Genomic DNA, 15,626 nt, shown 5'->3' with positions numbered 1-15,626 from the left:
AGGAATGCCCCTCACAGAACTCAGCTCACTGAAAGCAGCATTTTATTGATCTAGATGCATAAAATTTCCGTGGTTTTCATGTACATTATTCTTTCTTAAAGACACCTGCAACTACATCAGGGCGGCTGAAAAGTTCTTTTTGAAAACTCACCTAGTACCATCAATTGGTTCCTGAACCGGTTATAACGGCGGACATGCCTGGTAAAATGAATAACAAAACTGTGCAAAAATGATATGGCACAACAAATTGCAGTGGTAACAAATACCCCGGAAATAAATTTGTGCAATCCATCGAAAATTCCCCAACTCGCTCAAGAACAGAAATGGATCATTTCTTGGACCCATTTGTTAGTTTTGAGGGCTTATTTCAATATCACAGAAGCAGCCTGCGGATATCACTGAAATTAGCACGCAAAGCTGATAGGAATGCACCTGCAAAGAAAATAGTTTAAGCTCAAAAGTTGTTGTGAAGTTCTGCATATAAACATGCCCCAGGCAGCAGTCAAGCTGCCCAAGTAGCATGTTCGAAAATGTGCTACATGATAAGCGGTCAGGGGAAAAAATAAACTGAAATTACCACCCATTATTAATTTCATTTGTCCGTTAGGAGGGACAGGGAGAAAAACCACAAATTCAAAAACTGCCCGTAACTAGTTGGAAAGCTCATGGATCTCCAAGATTCGATGCCTTATGTCCCCAGATTACATAACAGCATTACCTCAACGCCCTAGGAAGAACTTGTCCAATTGGAGATAAGGCCTTTTAGCAGTATCCCTGCCTTTGAAGAGGTACCCTCATTTAAAGATACCATTAAGAAGGAGGCGATCCAATAGAATCCAAATCCTCAAATATGCTCTATTTTGAATTCGAATTTGAATAACGTTCACAGCATTTTTCAAAATACCTTCCCTAATTAAAGTAAAGAAATTTTGAGAATTACAGACCTGAGACTTGGCCATCAAAAACACGATGATCAGCAGATAAAGTCAAGTTCATTTTGTTGATAACTGCAGGCCTCTCAATTCCTGGTAGAAAGAAAGTTCAAGTTATAGCACTCAAAGAAGTTCTGGTACTCGAAACCAACAAATATCAGGTGGCAGAACCTACAACCAGCAGATACTTACCATCACTTCCAAGTAGTGGTTCAACAACTTTGTTCCCTCTACCAACAGCAAGTATGCCAGCCTGCAATAAAAGAGATCTTTTATATACTATACATCTACGGGAAGCCAACAATGATGGTCGTAGTGTATCTCTGTATTTTTTTCCATGCCCACTTCTGATTTAATCAACACCGGGACAAATAAAAGATCACATGTTTATGATATTGCTGTTTTAAAAATAAAGACCACATGTCTATGATAGTTCCATTTTAAAAATTTAACAGCAGCAATATTTTCCAGAAACATGGAAGGTGTTTGTTCGGCATAAAAAAGGAATGATATTTGACTAAGGAGAATTTAAACACTAGCTACTCATGACTCATTTCTTCCAGTAAAGGAGATGAAAAACAGCAGATATTCAAGCTATATGCGATGCCTAAACCCAAGAGGGCCACAGTCATTTGATTTTCTCTCTCTCTTGAAATAGTGACAAATTTCTTTGCAAGGCTGAAGCCAATCATATTGCCTTAATTGAAAGAGCATAATTTAATGCATACATGAACGTGTATGTTCAGGGTTGAGTTTGAGGGGGAGGGGTGAAAAGAGAGAACCTGGGGCGGATTTATAATTGCAGCAAATTGGTCCACTGGATACATTCCCAGGTTGGAAATGCTGCACAATAACAAGGAAAAATTGGGTATATACATTTGTCTTTTATTGTATTTGTTTCAGAAAGTTCAGCCTAATAACATATGAACCTGAATGTTCCTCCTTGAAATTCATTTGGTGTAAGCTTCCCAACCCGAGCTTTCTCAGCTAGTTGCTTGACCTGAAATTCCAAGCAAACAAAAATACAATAAGCAAAGCAAAATTGTGGTCTTCCCATACAGAAGTTTAGACACTCGATAATTAACAGAAAACGAGGAGAAGATACATGAAAACTGATTGAAAAATATAGAAGGAATGACCAAAAGTTCATCACAAGCTTGCCCAAAAGCAGAGAGTAGGGGGTGGTGGAGAGTTCAACAGTCATGGTTTCGATAAAAATGAATTTTCTTAACACATTTCTCGAGTACGCATACTGTAGGTGTAACCTATCCCTGGATTCTTAGAAGCAAGCATGGTCTTAGTGTAAGAGATATGGTCTATTAAAATCCACTAATGAATCCAACCATGGCAAAACAGAAATAAAATCACATTAGTTACCTCTGAGGAGATTGCAGAAATGGATTTCTGATCAGCATTCCTAACAATTGGCGTCATTAAGCCCTGCATAAGCAAATAAGGTATAATAAATTCTGTAGGTCACAAAGGTATAATGTTAAAAAGCCACCAGCTAGCAAATGCACGGATACAAGTTAGGGTCTTTAGAATAGTTACTTCATGCATAAATGTTGAAAAGTATAATAGTCTCTAGTTCTCCCTCTCACTAACTGATTTTGGTTGAACTACAACTGGTAAGTGGCCCTTTTGGAATCTAGTTTTTGTCCAAACTTTTCAAGAGATTATAAACACCATACCTTCTCAGTAGCAACAGCAATCGATATGTCAACAGAGTCGCACAAAATGATTTCTCCTTTCTCAACATTCCAGTAAGCTGTCGTGCATTGATGTAGCATTTTCAGTATTAGAAATGGAGATAGAGACACAGCATGGTAAATTTTCTCCTGAAATTTAAAAATATTATGGAATCCAAAAAAGAATTCATACTTCAAAGCCCAACACTCATGAAAAGTCAGGGTTGGTTACCCTGTGGGGGCATAGACTCTAGATCACCCTTCGGACCCTAAAGAAATGCATGCATTCTTGCAAGCACATAAATCCGACAAAAGTATGGCATTAAAAAGACTTGCCATTGTTGAATTTAAAACACAACATAACCTAAAGCAGCATCAAATACACAAAGAGGGACAAAATGTGTTGAATGATTTCTTTGGTCAATTAATCTCCTTACAAAAACCAAATCTAGGTCTGCAATAAATCTATGCAATTGAGTGTTCTGATGCAACCAGTATTTAAAAGAATTATAATATATCTTACCATTAGCTTGCGGTACATTTCTCAGAGCAATTGCAACAGCTTTGATGACAATGTCATTCACTGAAACTTTGACATCATGTTGCTCTGTAAAATCAAGAAGCTCTGATGCATGAATAGTCTGCCAGCTATAATTTCTCAGAGAAACACAATAGTAACAACTGAAATTCTATACCTTTAAGCTCCTTTCTGAAAGAAAGAAGAGGATCCAGAATAACATCTGATGAACACATCTGACACCATTAGAACAAAAATTATATACCGGAGAGTGAAATAGATCCCATAGAGTTGTTATATATAACCTGTGGATAAATATAAATGTGGTATCGTCTGTTTTGATTCCAACAACCTTCTAGCTATAACCTGCAGATCAATCATTATTTAAACATAAGCAATATTGCATTGAAAAAATAGAATCACTGATTTAGATAATTTTCTTTGATGAAGAAGAATTTGTCAAACACAATGACACAAACAAGTGCATAAGAAGAATCCAAAAATAACTCGAGAAAGATAGAAAAAAAGGAGGGGGGTCGCTGGAGAAGCAAGAAGACATAGAGCATCCATACCAACCAAGAAGGAAAAGGAACTAAAAAAATGTAAGTGACCTACACATCCATTAAAATAGTACGTAGGAAACAGAGATTTGATCAGAGAGTGCCTACTTCTAATCCAAATATCAGAAAACCACTCCAATAACAATAACATGTATTGTTATCACCAGAGTGCCAATTAACATGTATGCATATAGGGGCATCAAATCTGGACTTAAACTACTAGAAGTTGATGTGGTATGTGTCTGAAATGCCTTGAATCAGACACAAAAACAAATTCTGACGTCTGATGAAGGGAGAGTATCTTTCCTTAATGGCGCATATCGGATTTTGGAGACCATCATGCATAAAGCTTTTCTCATCTGTCCATGTCCATGGTGGGAACTTCTCACAGATGCTTTGATATCTAATCTATCTTGAATCCTACACCTCCATCTCAGCTTACTCACATATCCTCATAACTATTAACAAAAAATTTCGGTATAATCAAGGAACTTGTCAATAACAAGGGGCATCGGATTTTGGAAAACCATTCACTAGGACACCCTAACAATCCCCAATCTGTCTATGATAGCTTTTGAAAATTGACATTCCCTCACACACCAATGGCATTACCTTGCGGATTTGAGTGTTAGGCAGATCTTCAAAAGAATCTGACTGCTTTGGTTCCAGGGAAGGAATGGCAGAAGGTTGGGGGCTCTTTTGAGGTGGCGGAGCTCCTTTCTCCTCGGCTGAAGATTTTTTTCCTTTCCCTGACTTAATTGCAGCCAAAACATCAGTCTTTAGCAGAGTACCATATGGCCCAGATGCATGTAAAGATGATGCATCCAATCCATGTTCTGAAATAAGCAACTTAGCAGATGGACTGATCCTCTTAAAATTGCCTTTTGCTTTACTAGCTTCAGCTTTAGAACCATGATGAGTTGTTTTTTCTTCTTTAACCTTCTTGCCACTGCTGCTGCTAGCAGAAGTCTTTACAGCTTCGATATCATTCGAGTCTTCAACCTGGCAAAACATCCATTATTGCTCCATAAAAACATGGAACATACATTTATGAACAATAACTCTGACTTACTGTTATGGCAATAGGTTGTCCCACGACCACATCCTTTGAGCCTTCTGGTGCTAGTATCTTGGCCAAATATCTGCATTCAACATTTCACCAAAGAATTAAAAAAACTCACAGATAGCATAAGATTCAAAATCAATTGCAGTTCACATTCATTTCTATGAGAAAAAAATAATACAATCAAATTCTAAAAGCTATAACATCTAAGGTATTAAAATAGTACCATTGTATACCAAGCCAAACCACATGTACTCAAAGTCACACACAAAGTTAAGCCAGTAGTTTGAGATCTTCTATAAAAGCTGCTCATGTGTCACTAGAAAAGTATAAAATTCCAAAGTTGAGAGAGAGGGAGGGAGACAAAAGAGCCATACCCTTCTTCAAGAGTTTCAAATTCTAGAGTAGCTTTGTCTGTCTCTATTTCACATATTACATCACCCACCTCTATCTGTTAAGCACAGAGACATGGCAAGTGAAAAGGCATAATAATTTGGTCAATCAGCATCACCCAATTAGATAGAAAGCAATTTAGCCTAAAGAATCCAACCTTGTCTCCTTCCTTTTTTCTCCATTTGGCAATGTTACCCTGGTTCTGAAGGAATAGATAGAAAAGAGTGTTTAGCTTAAAAGGAAAGGAGAAAATTCAACCAAATCAATCCATATTCATCAGCTGATTTAGTTCGTCCTTTCCTACCATTGTTGGGGACAATGCTGGCATTCCAAGAATAACATGAGGGGGGAGTTCTGATGCATTAATAGAGCTTGTTTCTTGTGCCCCACCTTCACTTTTGACATCCTGGTCGGTTGATTTTTCCACCTTAACATCTGATCCACTACCAACAGTAGCAGGGACATTTTGGATATCATCTGCATCCTCGACCTTGTGAAGCCATAAAAGGAGTGTTAATGACCTTCTAATTGAATGGTTCATACTCAGAATGAAAATTGCTGAGGAAGCATAAAAGCAAATCTCACTTATCAAACAGGATGAAACCATATTACCTATTTAAGTGATTAAAATATCCTTCAAGGATACTACAATAAAGAAACAAGTGCCTATGATGCATAATCAAGTACCAAGAGGAACAGAAAGAAAAGAAAGAAGTGCACAGGAAAATGTACAGAAAGGGAGGTTGTCTCCTTTACAGAAAGATTGGTTTTCCTCAATGTCAAACTTTATATTACAATTTACCGTTATTGCAATGGCCTGTCCTACAGGTACATCCTTTGAACCTTCAGGTACCAATATCTTAGCCAAAAACCTGCATTGGATCAGTACTCATCAATGAAGAAAAGGAAATTTTACAATCTGTGATGGGTTAAATAAACATAGCACGCCAATGGCAAATGTGGATCCAAAAATTAAATATCACAAAAAAAATATACCAGATAAAAAATTAGAAAGAGCAGAATTACCCCTCTTCAAGACATTCAAATTCAAGTGTAGCTTTATCAGTCTCTATCTCACAGAGGACATCACCCACTTCTATCTGTTAGATGGGTCCACTAGTTCAGAAACCATATATGGATGAAATCAACAAATTTTCTCCATTCAGTTATGGCAGGATTTATTTCCAAAAACCATCTCCAAATCACATCATTATAGAAGTAAGCAAGCTAAATTTACAAGCATCATCTTATATCAAATCCTGCACTAACTCACCTTCTCCCCCTCTTTCTTCTTCCACTTCGCAATATTACCCTGAGTCTGCACAAGAACAACAAGTAGAGAGACTTGAATTCTTGCAGAAGAGTAGAAGTTCCAGCTAAAAGAGATGAGAAACCTGCCTATAGTATACCACTCCTGCATATCTTACCATTGTAGGAGACAAAGCTGGCATTCCAATAACTGTATGTGATGGCTCTGAACAACAGGAGTTTAATCATAAATACCAATATTAATGTTCTCATAAGCAAGATAAGGCTTCTACAAATCACCTTTTCATTTCAAAGATTAAAAAAGAACTTAATGTCAACATACATGGCAGCCACAGCAAGATGAAAAATTCATATGCTTGTGAACTGATGAGCTTGTGAACTTGCATTGGAATTTGAGGGGATGCATGCATGCATGCATGCATGAATTCTAATCAATTTCTTTTTCTTTTAGCTTAATTCATAACAATCTCTACAGTCTTACTTCAACAGAACTCAACATGCACTTATACCACAGATTATTTATCATATTTCAGCTGAAGTTCACTACCATTCTCCCATACGAAGTGCATGGCACAAAGAGCAAGTTGGGAAGTTTTGTAGAATATAGGCTAATTTTATTGTTATTTCACTGGCTTATTGAGCAGAAACCCTTTTTCCAAATTATGTCCTAGCACGGGAGAGATAAACTGGTTGGTATTTTCTTCGTAACATGCTTAGCAAAATAAAAGATTTCAAGAATCTTTCATGGTACATGAAATTATGTTTCTGCCAGCATTCATCAGTAAAAATTCAGCATGAATACATGCAATTTTCAGCAAGAAATTCAGTAAAAATTATGTGAGTTGTTGACTTACTTACTCTGAGAGTAGCAAAATAAGTTACAAACACTACAAAACCCAAGTCCATTGTGATCCTTATTATTTAGCTGAGTTCATGGTTTGAACCTGCAACTCCAGATTCAACTTGGAGCTAGTAAAGTCCATGCCACACAATCCGTTCACAAAATTACTGATGGATAAACCCAGTGCCAACTAACATAGATCAGTGTTCTGATCATAGAATTAAAATAAGAGCATACTGGTTTCATTAATTCTAAAGAAAACAGAGACACACCAAACCAAGTCCCTTACGCAACAACAGAAGATTCCCTTAGGTACAGACAAATATCAGGAATTGCATTAAAATGAGGTACGTACCAGAAGATGAGAAATGTCGAACACCAATTTGCATCTGTAAAGCAATAGACAACATCTGATAATGGACAAGTCTAAATTAGAACAACTCACGTAATTCAACACTAACCTTGAGCTTCAAAGAACTATCATCGTGTACTCCACTGACTGTAAATACTGATGCAGACCTAATGCACATAACCAACAGTGAAAAACCAGCAAAATTGAGCATGCACAAAAAAGAAAAGGACAGAAAGAGGTTGCAAGCTAGGTTGCTCCAAATAGAAATATAACAAGAAAAGAAAAAAAAATTAAAGAGACCAATTCAAGGCATGCGTAGTAAATTAATCAAATTGGGCACCGATTCTCGGTCGAAAAAATTCAATAAACAAATCAACAATCCCTGCTCAAATTAGCTTTCACTTCGTCTAATTCCAACTTCACCAATTTCTTTCTTTGTTTGTTTCCTTCTTTTTTAACACATCAGCACCAAAGCAACTGTACAACCACTAAGGAAATGAACAAACGTAAAGGGTAAAAAGATGCAAACCTTGAGAAAGAGCCATTGACATCAAAATTAGAGCAAGGACTGTAACAAGAAATTAAAAATATCAAAATTAAACTGAGGATTGAGCAAACAGAAAGACATCGTCAATTTCCACATTTTTTAAAAAAGAAATCATTCATTCATGTAATTTAAATAAATAAATAAATCTACAATTAAGATTTGATGAAACAGGAAATGATTAACTGACTGGCCGATTGATTGATCAACACAAAAATGAAATAAACAAATAAATAAGCTAAACAATTGGCACGTGAAGATGAAGAAAATTACAGAGGGAAGGATCGAGAGGAAGAGAGAAGTCGAGCTTTGAAAAGAGAAGGTGCGAAGCGCGATGTCAATGGATGCCTAAGTCGCGAAAGCAGCGCCATTCTCTGTTCACTTTCTGCTGCTGCTATCGAGAGAGAGGGAATTTGAGAATGGTAAGTTTGTTTTATTTTGAAGAGCCGAGTTAGGGGTGTTTTTCTGTTTGGTTTTCTTTCATTCCTTTTTTAGTCAAAATTCAGATCGTAGTCGGTGTATGGGTTCATTCTGGCTGACTGGTTGCGCTGGAGGGGTGGGTGTGTTATAAAAATTGCTGTTTAGGTGTGGTGGGGCTACTAACCTCAAAAGGTTGCTCTATTTTCGTACTGTTTTCAATGTGGTCATCGTCAATTACTTTTTCTTAATACACACCTCCTCCCTGGGCTTGGTTTCGTAATTCTGTTGGCGTTTGTTATGCTGCTGTGGTTATAGCAGTTTTTTTTTTTTTTCATTTATTTATTTATTTTAATTATTTTTAATAATATTGTCTATCTAAAATTAGCACATCAAATTTATGCTTCTATAATTAATGGTCTGTGAGTGCTTCCAAAAATATTATGAAACACTTTTTGATATTATGATAATTATTATCTCTTAGTTAAATAAGTGTTTCTGTTCAGATTAAGTTTTTAGAATAAATAAAATAAATAATAAAAAATCATATTTAAAACCATTTTATTTTGTGATCTCGCTAAGTTCACATGTTAGGTGAAACCAATTGTTTACTCTGTCTTCTAATTTAGAATTAAGCTGGCATGAGGTGTTTATGTATATAACAAATTAATTATAAAATTATAATAAAACAATAATAATTTAGTAAAAGAAATGTGATAACTATATTCATTGTATTTTTATTATTAAGTTACTTGATCTTATATCAAATAAGAGGAATAAAGCTGTGACACATCAAATCCCACTTGTAAGAACAACTAGCATTTAGCTTATGGAGCTAGACCTATTTGAGTTTATATTAAGAGTTGATGTAGAAGGACCGTATTAACAAAATTAATTGATTGATTACTGTAAAATAAAAAATAAGAAATAAGAGGGACTGTAGCTGTGCTCTTTCTTTCTTTCTTTTTTCCCTGTTTTTTTGGCTTTCGGCTTTTCTTTTGGGTAAATTTACAGTCAGCTCCTCGAGGTTTTTATTACTTGAGACTGCGCCTCTAAATAATCTAATGGATTGCTATTCTTTTTTCCGCTACCTGCATCTAATTGGGCTGGAGTATAGCCCATACACCTGCCTTCCTGTAAAGGTTTTTTGGGTGAAAGCCCACGTTCGACGTCTAAGAAGATTGTTACTGGGTAAAAGCCCAACAATAGCCTCTAACACACAAAAGACGGGCCCTGGACAAAATGGGTTATCCTGTCAAGAAGAGGAGAAAAAACTTTGGTATAAAGTTTATTTTATTTATTTTTTTCTAATTCAAATTCAACTAAAGAATTTGAAGTATAGTTGTCAGACAAAATAGGGGTTGTTGGGTAACTACATCAATAATGTATTTTGATAAGCACATTCTTCTCTATAATATAAACTTGAAAAAGGTCTTTAAAAAATAAAAACAGGTCTGATAAATAATGTATTTTGACCGACTTAAATTGAATAAATTTTGAAATTTATTTTTAATAAAAATATTTAAAATCTATTAAATTACTTAAATAGTGGAATTCAATTCCAGCATAAAATTAATCCCCCAAGGGCGGGGGAGCCACAAGAGATTATAATCTGCGTTGACTCAGTAACGGCTGTTAATTATTACTGGAGTCTGGGCCTCTAATTCCTTTTTCTGTGTCCTGCACCTACTTGGGCTGAAGTAGAGCCCATACACCTGCCTTTCTGTAAGGTTTTCTGGGTGAAAACCCAGATCCAAAGTCCGAAAAGATTGTTACCGGATAAAAGCCCAGCTGTAGCCTCTCGAGCATACAAAAGATAGGCACTGAACAAAACGGGTCAACCTGTAAAGGAAAAACAAAAAAAAAAAAACTTTGATATAAAATTTATTTTTTTAAACTCAATTAAAGAATTTGAAGTACAGCTGCCAGACAAAACAGGGACAGTTGGGTCACTAAATCAATCCAGGATTACTTCGTCAACTCATAGAATAACTTAATCGATAGACTAATTCCAAGTCAATAATTCCTTTATTTCAAATTCAAACACAATTTTAAATACAAACCAAAATTTAAAACCTAAAAATTCTAGATCATAAATATAATTCATATATCCAATTTTAATTATAATTGATGTACACATATTATAACGACGTCAGTCTAGTCCTTAAATACAAGGAGATTCGCCAGCAAATTCAATATCAAGTCACAAAACCATATTTCATAGAGTAATGCTGTGCACGCAGAAGGATAAGAATTGCAAGCTAGTGCTGTTGCTTCTCAGGTCACGTCGGATAGTAATTTCTCTCCTCCTATATGCTCCTGCTGACCCTTTCTCTCCCCTGTTCTTGTGACTTCCTGGAAAACTCACATTTTTTTCAACATAGCTTGTTCTATCTAGATGAAGTATTTCTTAGCATGACATGACATGATTTCTAGCAAAATGCCACCAACATGTCCCTTCTTTCTCCTCGAATCGCAAATTGCCAGAAAGTGACCCTTGTCTGTCTGTACACACCGGTGAATTTTAATTATAGTTAGAAACTTGATAATTTATAATTTTAGATAAGTTAAGTTTTATTTTGAATTATTTTTTATATTGACATAATTAAATTTTAATAACTCGGCTGGTTCATTGAGTGAAACATTAAAAAAACAAAAATAACACAAAAATCTAAAATTAATTTGAAACAGAAACTTTTTAGAAACTTTTTATGAATTTAGATCTGATTTTTTAAATAATTTTTTAGATGAGAAATACTAGTTCAACTTTCCTCATAAATATAATATTTTATTGTTAAAATTAGTTTTTTTATTGGCTAGAATTAATATCAACACCATTTTCTTTCTCTGTCACTAAAATTAATATTTTTTTCACTTTTATTAAACTAGAAACTAAAGAGTAAAAGAAATATTTATTTTTTACAAAAATTGAATTGAAAAACTATATTTGCGCGGCAAACTTGTAATGAAGACTTGCTTCTTGACTTGTCTGTTTTCCCACACTGGAAATTCTAGAATAGGGCCATCCACATTCATCTAAAGCAACATGTCAGCCTAATTTGAATGCAGAAACACGAAAGAAAGGCATGAAGAAATTAAGGAACCCATGGAGAAAACGTAATCAAAACCCCTTTCCTGGTCGCTGTGAGGATTGAGGAAACAAAGCTCAACAGCTTGAGCTTGGAAAGAACGAAGAAAAGGCTCCTGATTGCTTCTATCAGAGTTGGTGGTTGTGAGGGTCCAGTTGGAGGTTTTCATTTTCACTCCAGGGTGTACAGTACGAGTAATGAGGGGGAAAAAAAAATTATGGATGGCAGTGTTTAATTCTTAACACTTTTTTTCCCTCACAGTTAGACCCGTCGGGTTTGGATTCGATCAAGTTGGATGAACTGAATTTCTAAAAAAATTATTCGGATTAAACAAATTTCACAAAATCAAAATCTTGAACAATTCAACTACTAACTTAGCTCGGATTATGGTACGTAATCTTAAAAATCGTTCTCTGTATTCCATTCTCTTGGTTCATGAAGCCAGTACCGTGGAACTGAATTCTATATTTTGGTCAAACAAGCAAGAGTTTTAATTCTATATATATATTCCATGCTCTAGGTGTTGGGAATTTCGACCGGTGATGTACTGTTATTTGCTCATAGGAGGCCAAGCACATTGACACAATATTTAACGTGGTTCGGCAAAACCGCCTACATCCACGGGAGAAGCCATTACATTATGTAGGAGAGTACAAGATTTACAATAATAGAGGAGGAGGAATCATCCCCTCTTTAAGCAACTCTCAACCTCACTCTATTTCTCTCCTTTTGTGCTGCAATGGCAGCCCCCTCTTTCCTACATTTCTCACCTCTTTGGCTCTACTTCCTCTCTCATTTTGCTCTCTCATATATGCCTCTATTTATAGGCATTCATGGAAGCTCTTCTTGGTTTGTTGTCAACATTGCTGGCTACCAACTCTAGCTCATTCAACAATGGTGGCCCCCAACTCTATCTCATTCAACAATGGTGGCTACCAATAGTCAATGGTAAATGGTTGGTGCCTTATATGAAATGGCAACCAACCTAACAATCACCCCCTTTGCCATTCATGTGGGGCAATTATCCTCTTGCTTCTTCAACACAATCTTGCATCTTGCAGCTCTTCCAAGCTTTCCATTCTGAGAGCATCTTTGACCAAGTTTATAGGTACTCGCCAAACCTTTCAATCATTAGAGTAACCAAAGCACACCTTTACACAAAAGGATCACTATAACCAGATGGTCTGCCATATCACATCTGAATAGTGTTAACGCTTGTCTCTGGAACAACATTCCCCTTCGAGCGTATCAACCATGCTCAGTCCGGAATGATTCATCAAGCCTCACATCAAGGCTTACAACACCCCCTCAAACGGATATTTCAAGTGCGACAGTCATTATCTGAGTATCTTAATATGATCACAAGCTCACCACTCTTCCAAGAGTCTACTCATCCAGGAGTTGCGCCTGCCCTCTGTTCCACCCTAGGAACCACGTCTTACTTCTCCATGAGTCTCTCACTCTTAGTCTCAAGAGTCTAGGTAGCTTTCCACCTTTAACTATGGGAGCAGCCCATAAAAGGTTGATCCATATCTGTCTTCATACTCTGAGTATTACAATGCCATTACCGAGCTCATCACCTTGACAAGAGTCAACTTGTTCCCGGAACCTGCACATGCCCTCTGCTCCTTCATAGCAGTCGCGTCTTAATGCTCCACAAGTCATCCACTTATTGTCCAAGGCAAATGTCTTCTAGCTCATTGATCTTTAGCATGGGGGCAATATCCATGAAAGTCAATCCTGCATTTGTCTCCATACTCATCATAACCCTTTCATTTGCTATCCATCTGTCCACTCATACCTAGCCATCACATTGGCTCTGGGGCGTTCTGAACTGGGCTCCTTCCACAGCCCTCACACCTTCTTCTGAGGTGTCTCCGCTTGTCGTCATGCGGCGGTCTAATCATGGGCTCATCTCATAGCCCCCACACCTTCTCTTTAAGGTGTCTTCACCTTTTATAGGCGGTCGCATCCTCCTTCAGCTAAGATGCTTCAAAGTGGCTCCATAAATTCTTTGCTACTAATTACATAGAAAGAGAAAGTTGCGGTATACTCCTCGCAATCCTCCACCTCAATTTCTATGTTTGGAGCTTCTACGCCTTTTCTGCTTAACAGCTCCACCCGCACCAACTCTCTTTGGTGTCTTCGCCTTTCATCATAGGCGGTCGCTTTTTATCATAGGCGTTTGCACCCCCTCAATTAGGTGCATCTGCAACAGTTCATCCTTCCATCCTTGCATGCATTGAAAGGTCCTCGCTTGTTGCCTTTATCAAGAGCACAAGAGACTTTTGTTGTACAATTTTTTCATAGTCTCTGCTCTGAGCTTCATCTAGGAACTCTTCTTCTCCTTGCACCTGTTGTCTCATTATAATACCTCGTTGGATCCTCCGGGTACTCCTACACAATCTTCGTGTGCTCTCGTGCAATTTTGGTTCTCCAGATTTCTCCCTATTCCTTGTTTATGTTTGACAGCAGCTCATCCTGTCACAACATTTATCCAAGTCAAAATAGGGTGCCAATCTTTATCCCTTTGCTGTATTTCTCTTCCATTATCAGGGTCTTCATCAATTCTCCCCTCGAGAAATTATAGTCACCGAATCTAACTTCCTTGGAGAAATCACCACTCCATCAGATCTTTGATCATACGGAACCCAACTGTTCCTTTGTGCCGTCATCCTGCTAGTCTTCAACAGTTTCACAACAAACTGTCACATATACGAAAATAGTACCGTATGGATAATCCTTGCACTAAGCAAGTTCCCAGGAAAGATTGGAGGGGTCACAATGGTCCCGCTTAAAACCCAATCTCCTAGCCAGAACTTCTTAGGCCATATCTATCCATCGTACTGTCTTTTCGTATATACAACCATTTGCTAGCTTTGTCGCGGCTTTCCTTTACAAGTGATCTGGGGTATCCTTATTTTATACCTGATTTCTCAACATCTGGCGAGACTACCAGTGCTTAGATTCGTCAAGATTGGTCTTCATCAAATTTCACTCTCCACCTCAAATTGTCCACATGATCGGGTGTTTAGAGTGTCCCAATTTTACCTTCCCTCAAGGCAATTAAAATTCCTCACATGATAGTTCACCACATGTAATTGGGCAAACATGTGTGATTTCTTCTTCTTCATCTCCATCGACCACCATGATGACCATCAGATACCTCCTAATCGGGCAATCTCTCTTTAATAATTCATCACTGCCTTTTATGATCTCAATCTCAATGATCGGACCGTACCATTGCATCCGGAACGATCAAATTAGCTGGAAACAAGTCTGAAATCGTCCAAATCGCACTTCAGACGGCTAAGATTTGATCAAAACAATTTTGGCCTGATAAACGGCCCAGATTCAATCTCAGAACCGGTTGCACGTAGACTCTGCCACACAGGATCAAAATCCAGGGAGCTGACGTGGCTGTAATGACGTGTCATCCACGTAGGACATATAGGTCAACCAAATCTGACGTTGCAGTTTGACCGGTCAGAGTGCTGATGTGTCAGGTGACGTGTCTGATGACTGTGCAGAACTGCTGACGTGGCAGTTTGACTGGTCAGAGTGCTGATGTGTCAGGTGACGTGTCTGATGACTGTGCAGACCTGCTGACGTGGCTGATGACGTGGACAATCACCCCCCGGCGCGTGCGACGGTTTCCGACGTCCGATTTCGACGCGGTTTTCACCAGTGGCTTCGTCTCTTCCTCCTCTACACAGTGGTATGGTCAAAACACAATTTTGACAACTTTCATTTTTGAGCAAAATCAAACACCACTTTAAACCGAACGCTCTGATACCAATTGTTGGGAATTTCGACCGGTGATGTACTGTTATTTGCTCATAGGAGGCCAAGCACACTGACACAATATTTAACGTGGTTCGGCAAAATCGCCTACATCCACGGGAGAAGTCAATATATTTAGAGATAGAGAAAGAATACAAAACAAATACATGGAGGAGAA

The 15,626-nt window shown here is 37.5% G+C and overlaps 1 protein-coding gene across 2 annotated transcripts in view; it reads right to left on the bottom strand.

The window, feature by feature from the left end:
- Positions 1 to 11: 11 nt before the first annotated feature.
- The window catches only part of LOC105115545 (dihydrolipoyllysine-residue acetyltransferase component 1 of pyruvate dehydrogenase complex, mitochondrial-like), a 21,739-nt gene continuing 6,124 nt past the window's right edge, over positions 12 to 15,626 (bottom strand). Inside the window, exons 2-24 of one of the 2 annotated variants that reach the window (XM_011012460.1) lie at positions 8,433 to 8,593; positions 8,145 to 8,183; positions 7,725 to 7,782; positions 7,619 to 7,652; positions 6,581 to 6,627; positions 6,427 to 6,471; positions 6,180 to 6,253; positions 5,956 to 6,025; positions 5,458 to 5,643; positions 5,311 to 5,355; positions 5,138 to 5,211; positions 4,770 to 4,839; positions 4,310 to 4,699; positions 3,443 to 3,503; positions 3,316 to 3,360; positions 3,144 to 3,227; positions 2,624 to 2,700; positions 2,310 to 2,372; positions 1,862 to 1,932; positions 1,715 to 1,775; positions 1,125 to 1,185; positions 945 to 1,025; positions 12 to 432 (exon numbers count right to left, since the gene is read on the bottom strand). In XM_011012460.1, coding sequence (XP_011010762.1) covers positions 374 to 432; positions 945 to 1,025; positions 1,125 to 1,185; positions 1,715 to 1,775; positions 1,862 to 1,932; positions 2,310 to 2,372; positions 2,624 to 2,700; positions 3,144 to 3,227; positions 3,316 to 3,360; positions 3,443 to 3,503; positions 4,310 to 4,699; positions 4,770 to 4,839; positions 5,138 to 5,211; positions 5,311 to 5,355; positions 5,458 to 5,643; positions 5,956 to 6,025; positions 6,180 to 6,253; positions 6,427 to 6,471; positions 6,581 to 6,627; positions 7,619 to 7,652; positions 7,725 to 7,782; positions 8,145 to 8,183; positions 8,433 to 8,530 — 1,893 coding nt within the window. In that variant the 5' untranslated portion in view covers positions 8,531 to 8,593 and the 3' untranslated portion in view covers positions 12 to 373. Of the gene's footprint in view, positions 433 to 944; positions 1,026 to 1,124; positions 1,186 to 1,714; positions 1,776 to 1,861; positions 1,933 to 2,309; positions 2,373 to 2,623; positions 2,701 to 3,143; positions 3,228 to 3,315; positions 3,361 to 3,442; positions 3,504 to 4,309; positions 4,700 to 4,769; positions 4,840 to 5,137; positions 5,212 to 5,310; positions 5,356 to 5,457; positions 5,644 to 5,955; positions 6,026 to 6,179; positions 6,254 to 6,426; positions 6,472 to 6,580; positions 6,628 to 7,618; positions 7,653 to 7,724; positions 7,783 to 8,144; positions 8,184 to 8,432; positions 8,695 to 15,626 lie in introns of those variants that run through there. The other variant, XM_011012459.1, reaches the window with a different exon arrangement.

The sequence above is a fragment of the Populus euphratica genome, unplaced genomic scaffold, assembly GCF_000495115.2.
Source record: "Populus euphratica unplaced genomic scaffold, PopEup_1.0 scaffold804.1, whole genome shotgun sequence".
NCBI classification, from domain to species: domain Eukaryota; kingdom Viridiplantae; phylum Streptophyta; class Magnoliopsida; order Malpighiales; family Salicaceae; genus Populus; species Populus euphratica.
The sequence above is the reverse complement of the archived record's forward strand: the minus strand, read 5'-3'. Positions and strand labels throughout refer to the sequence as shown.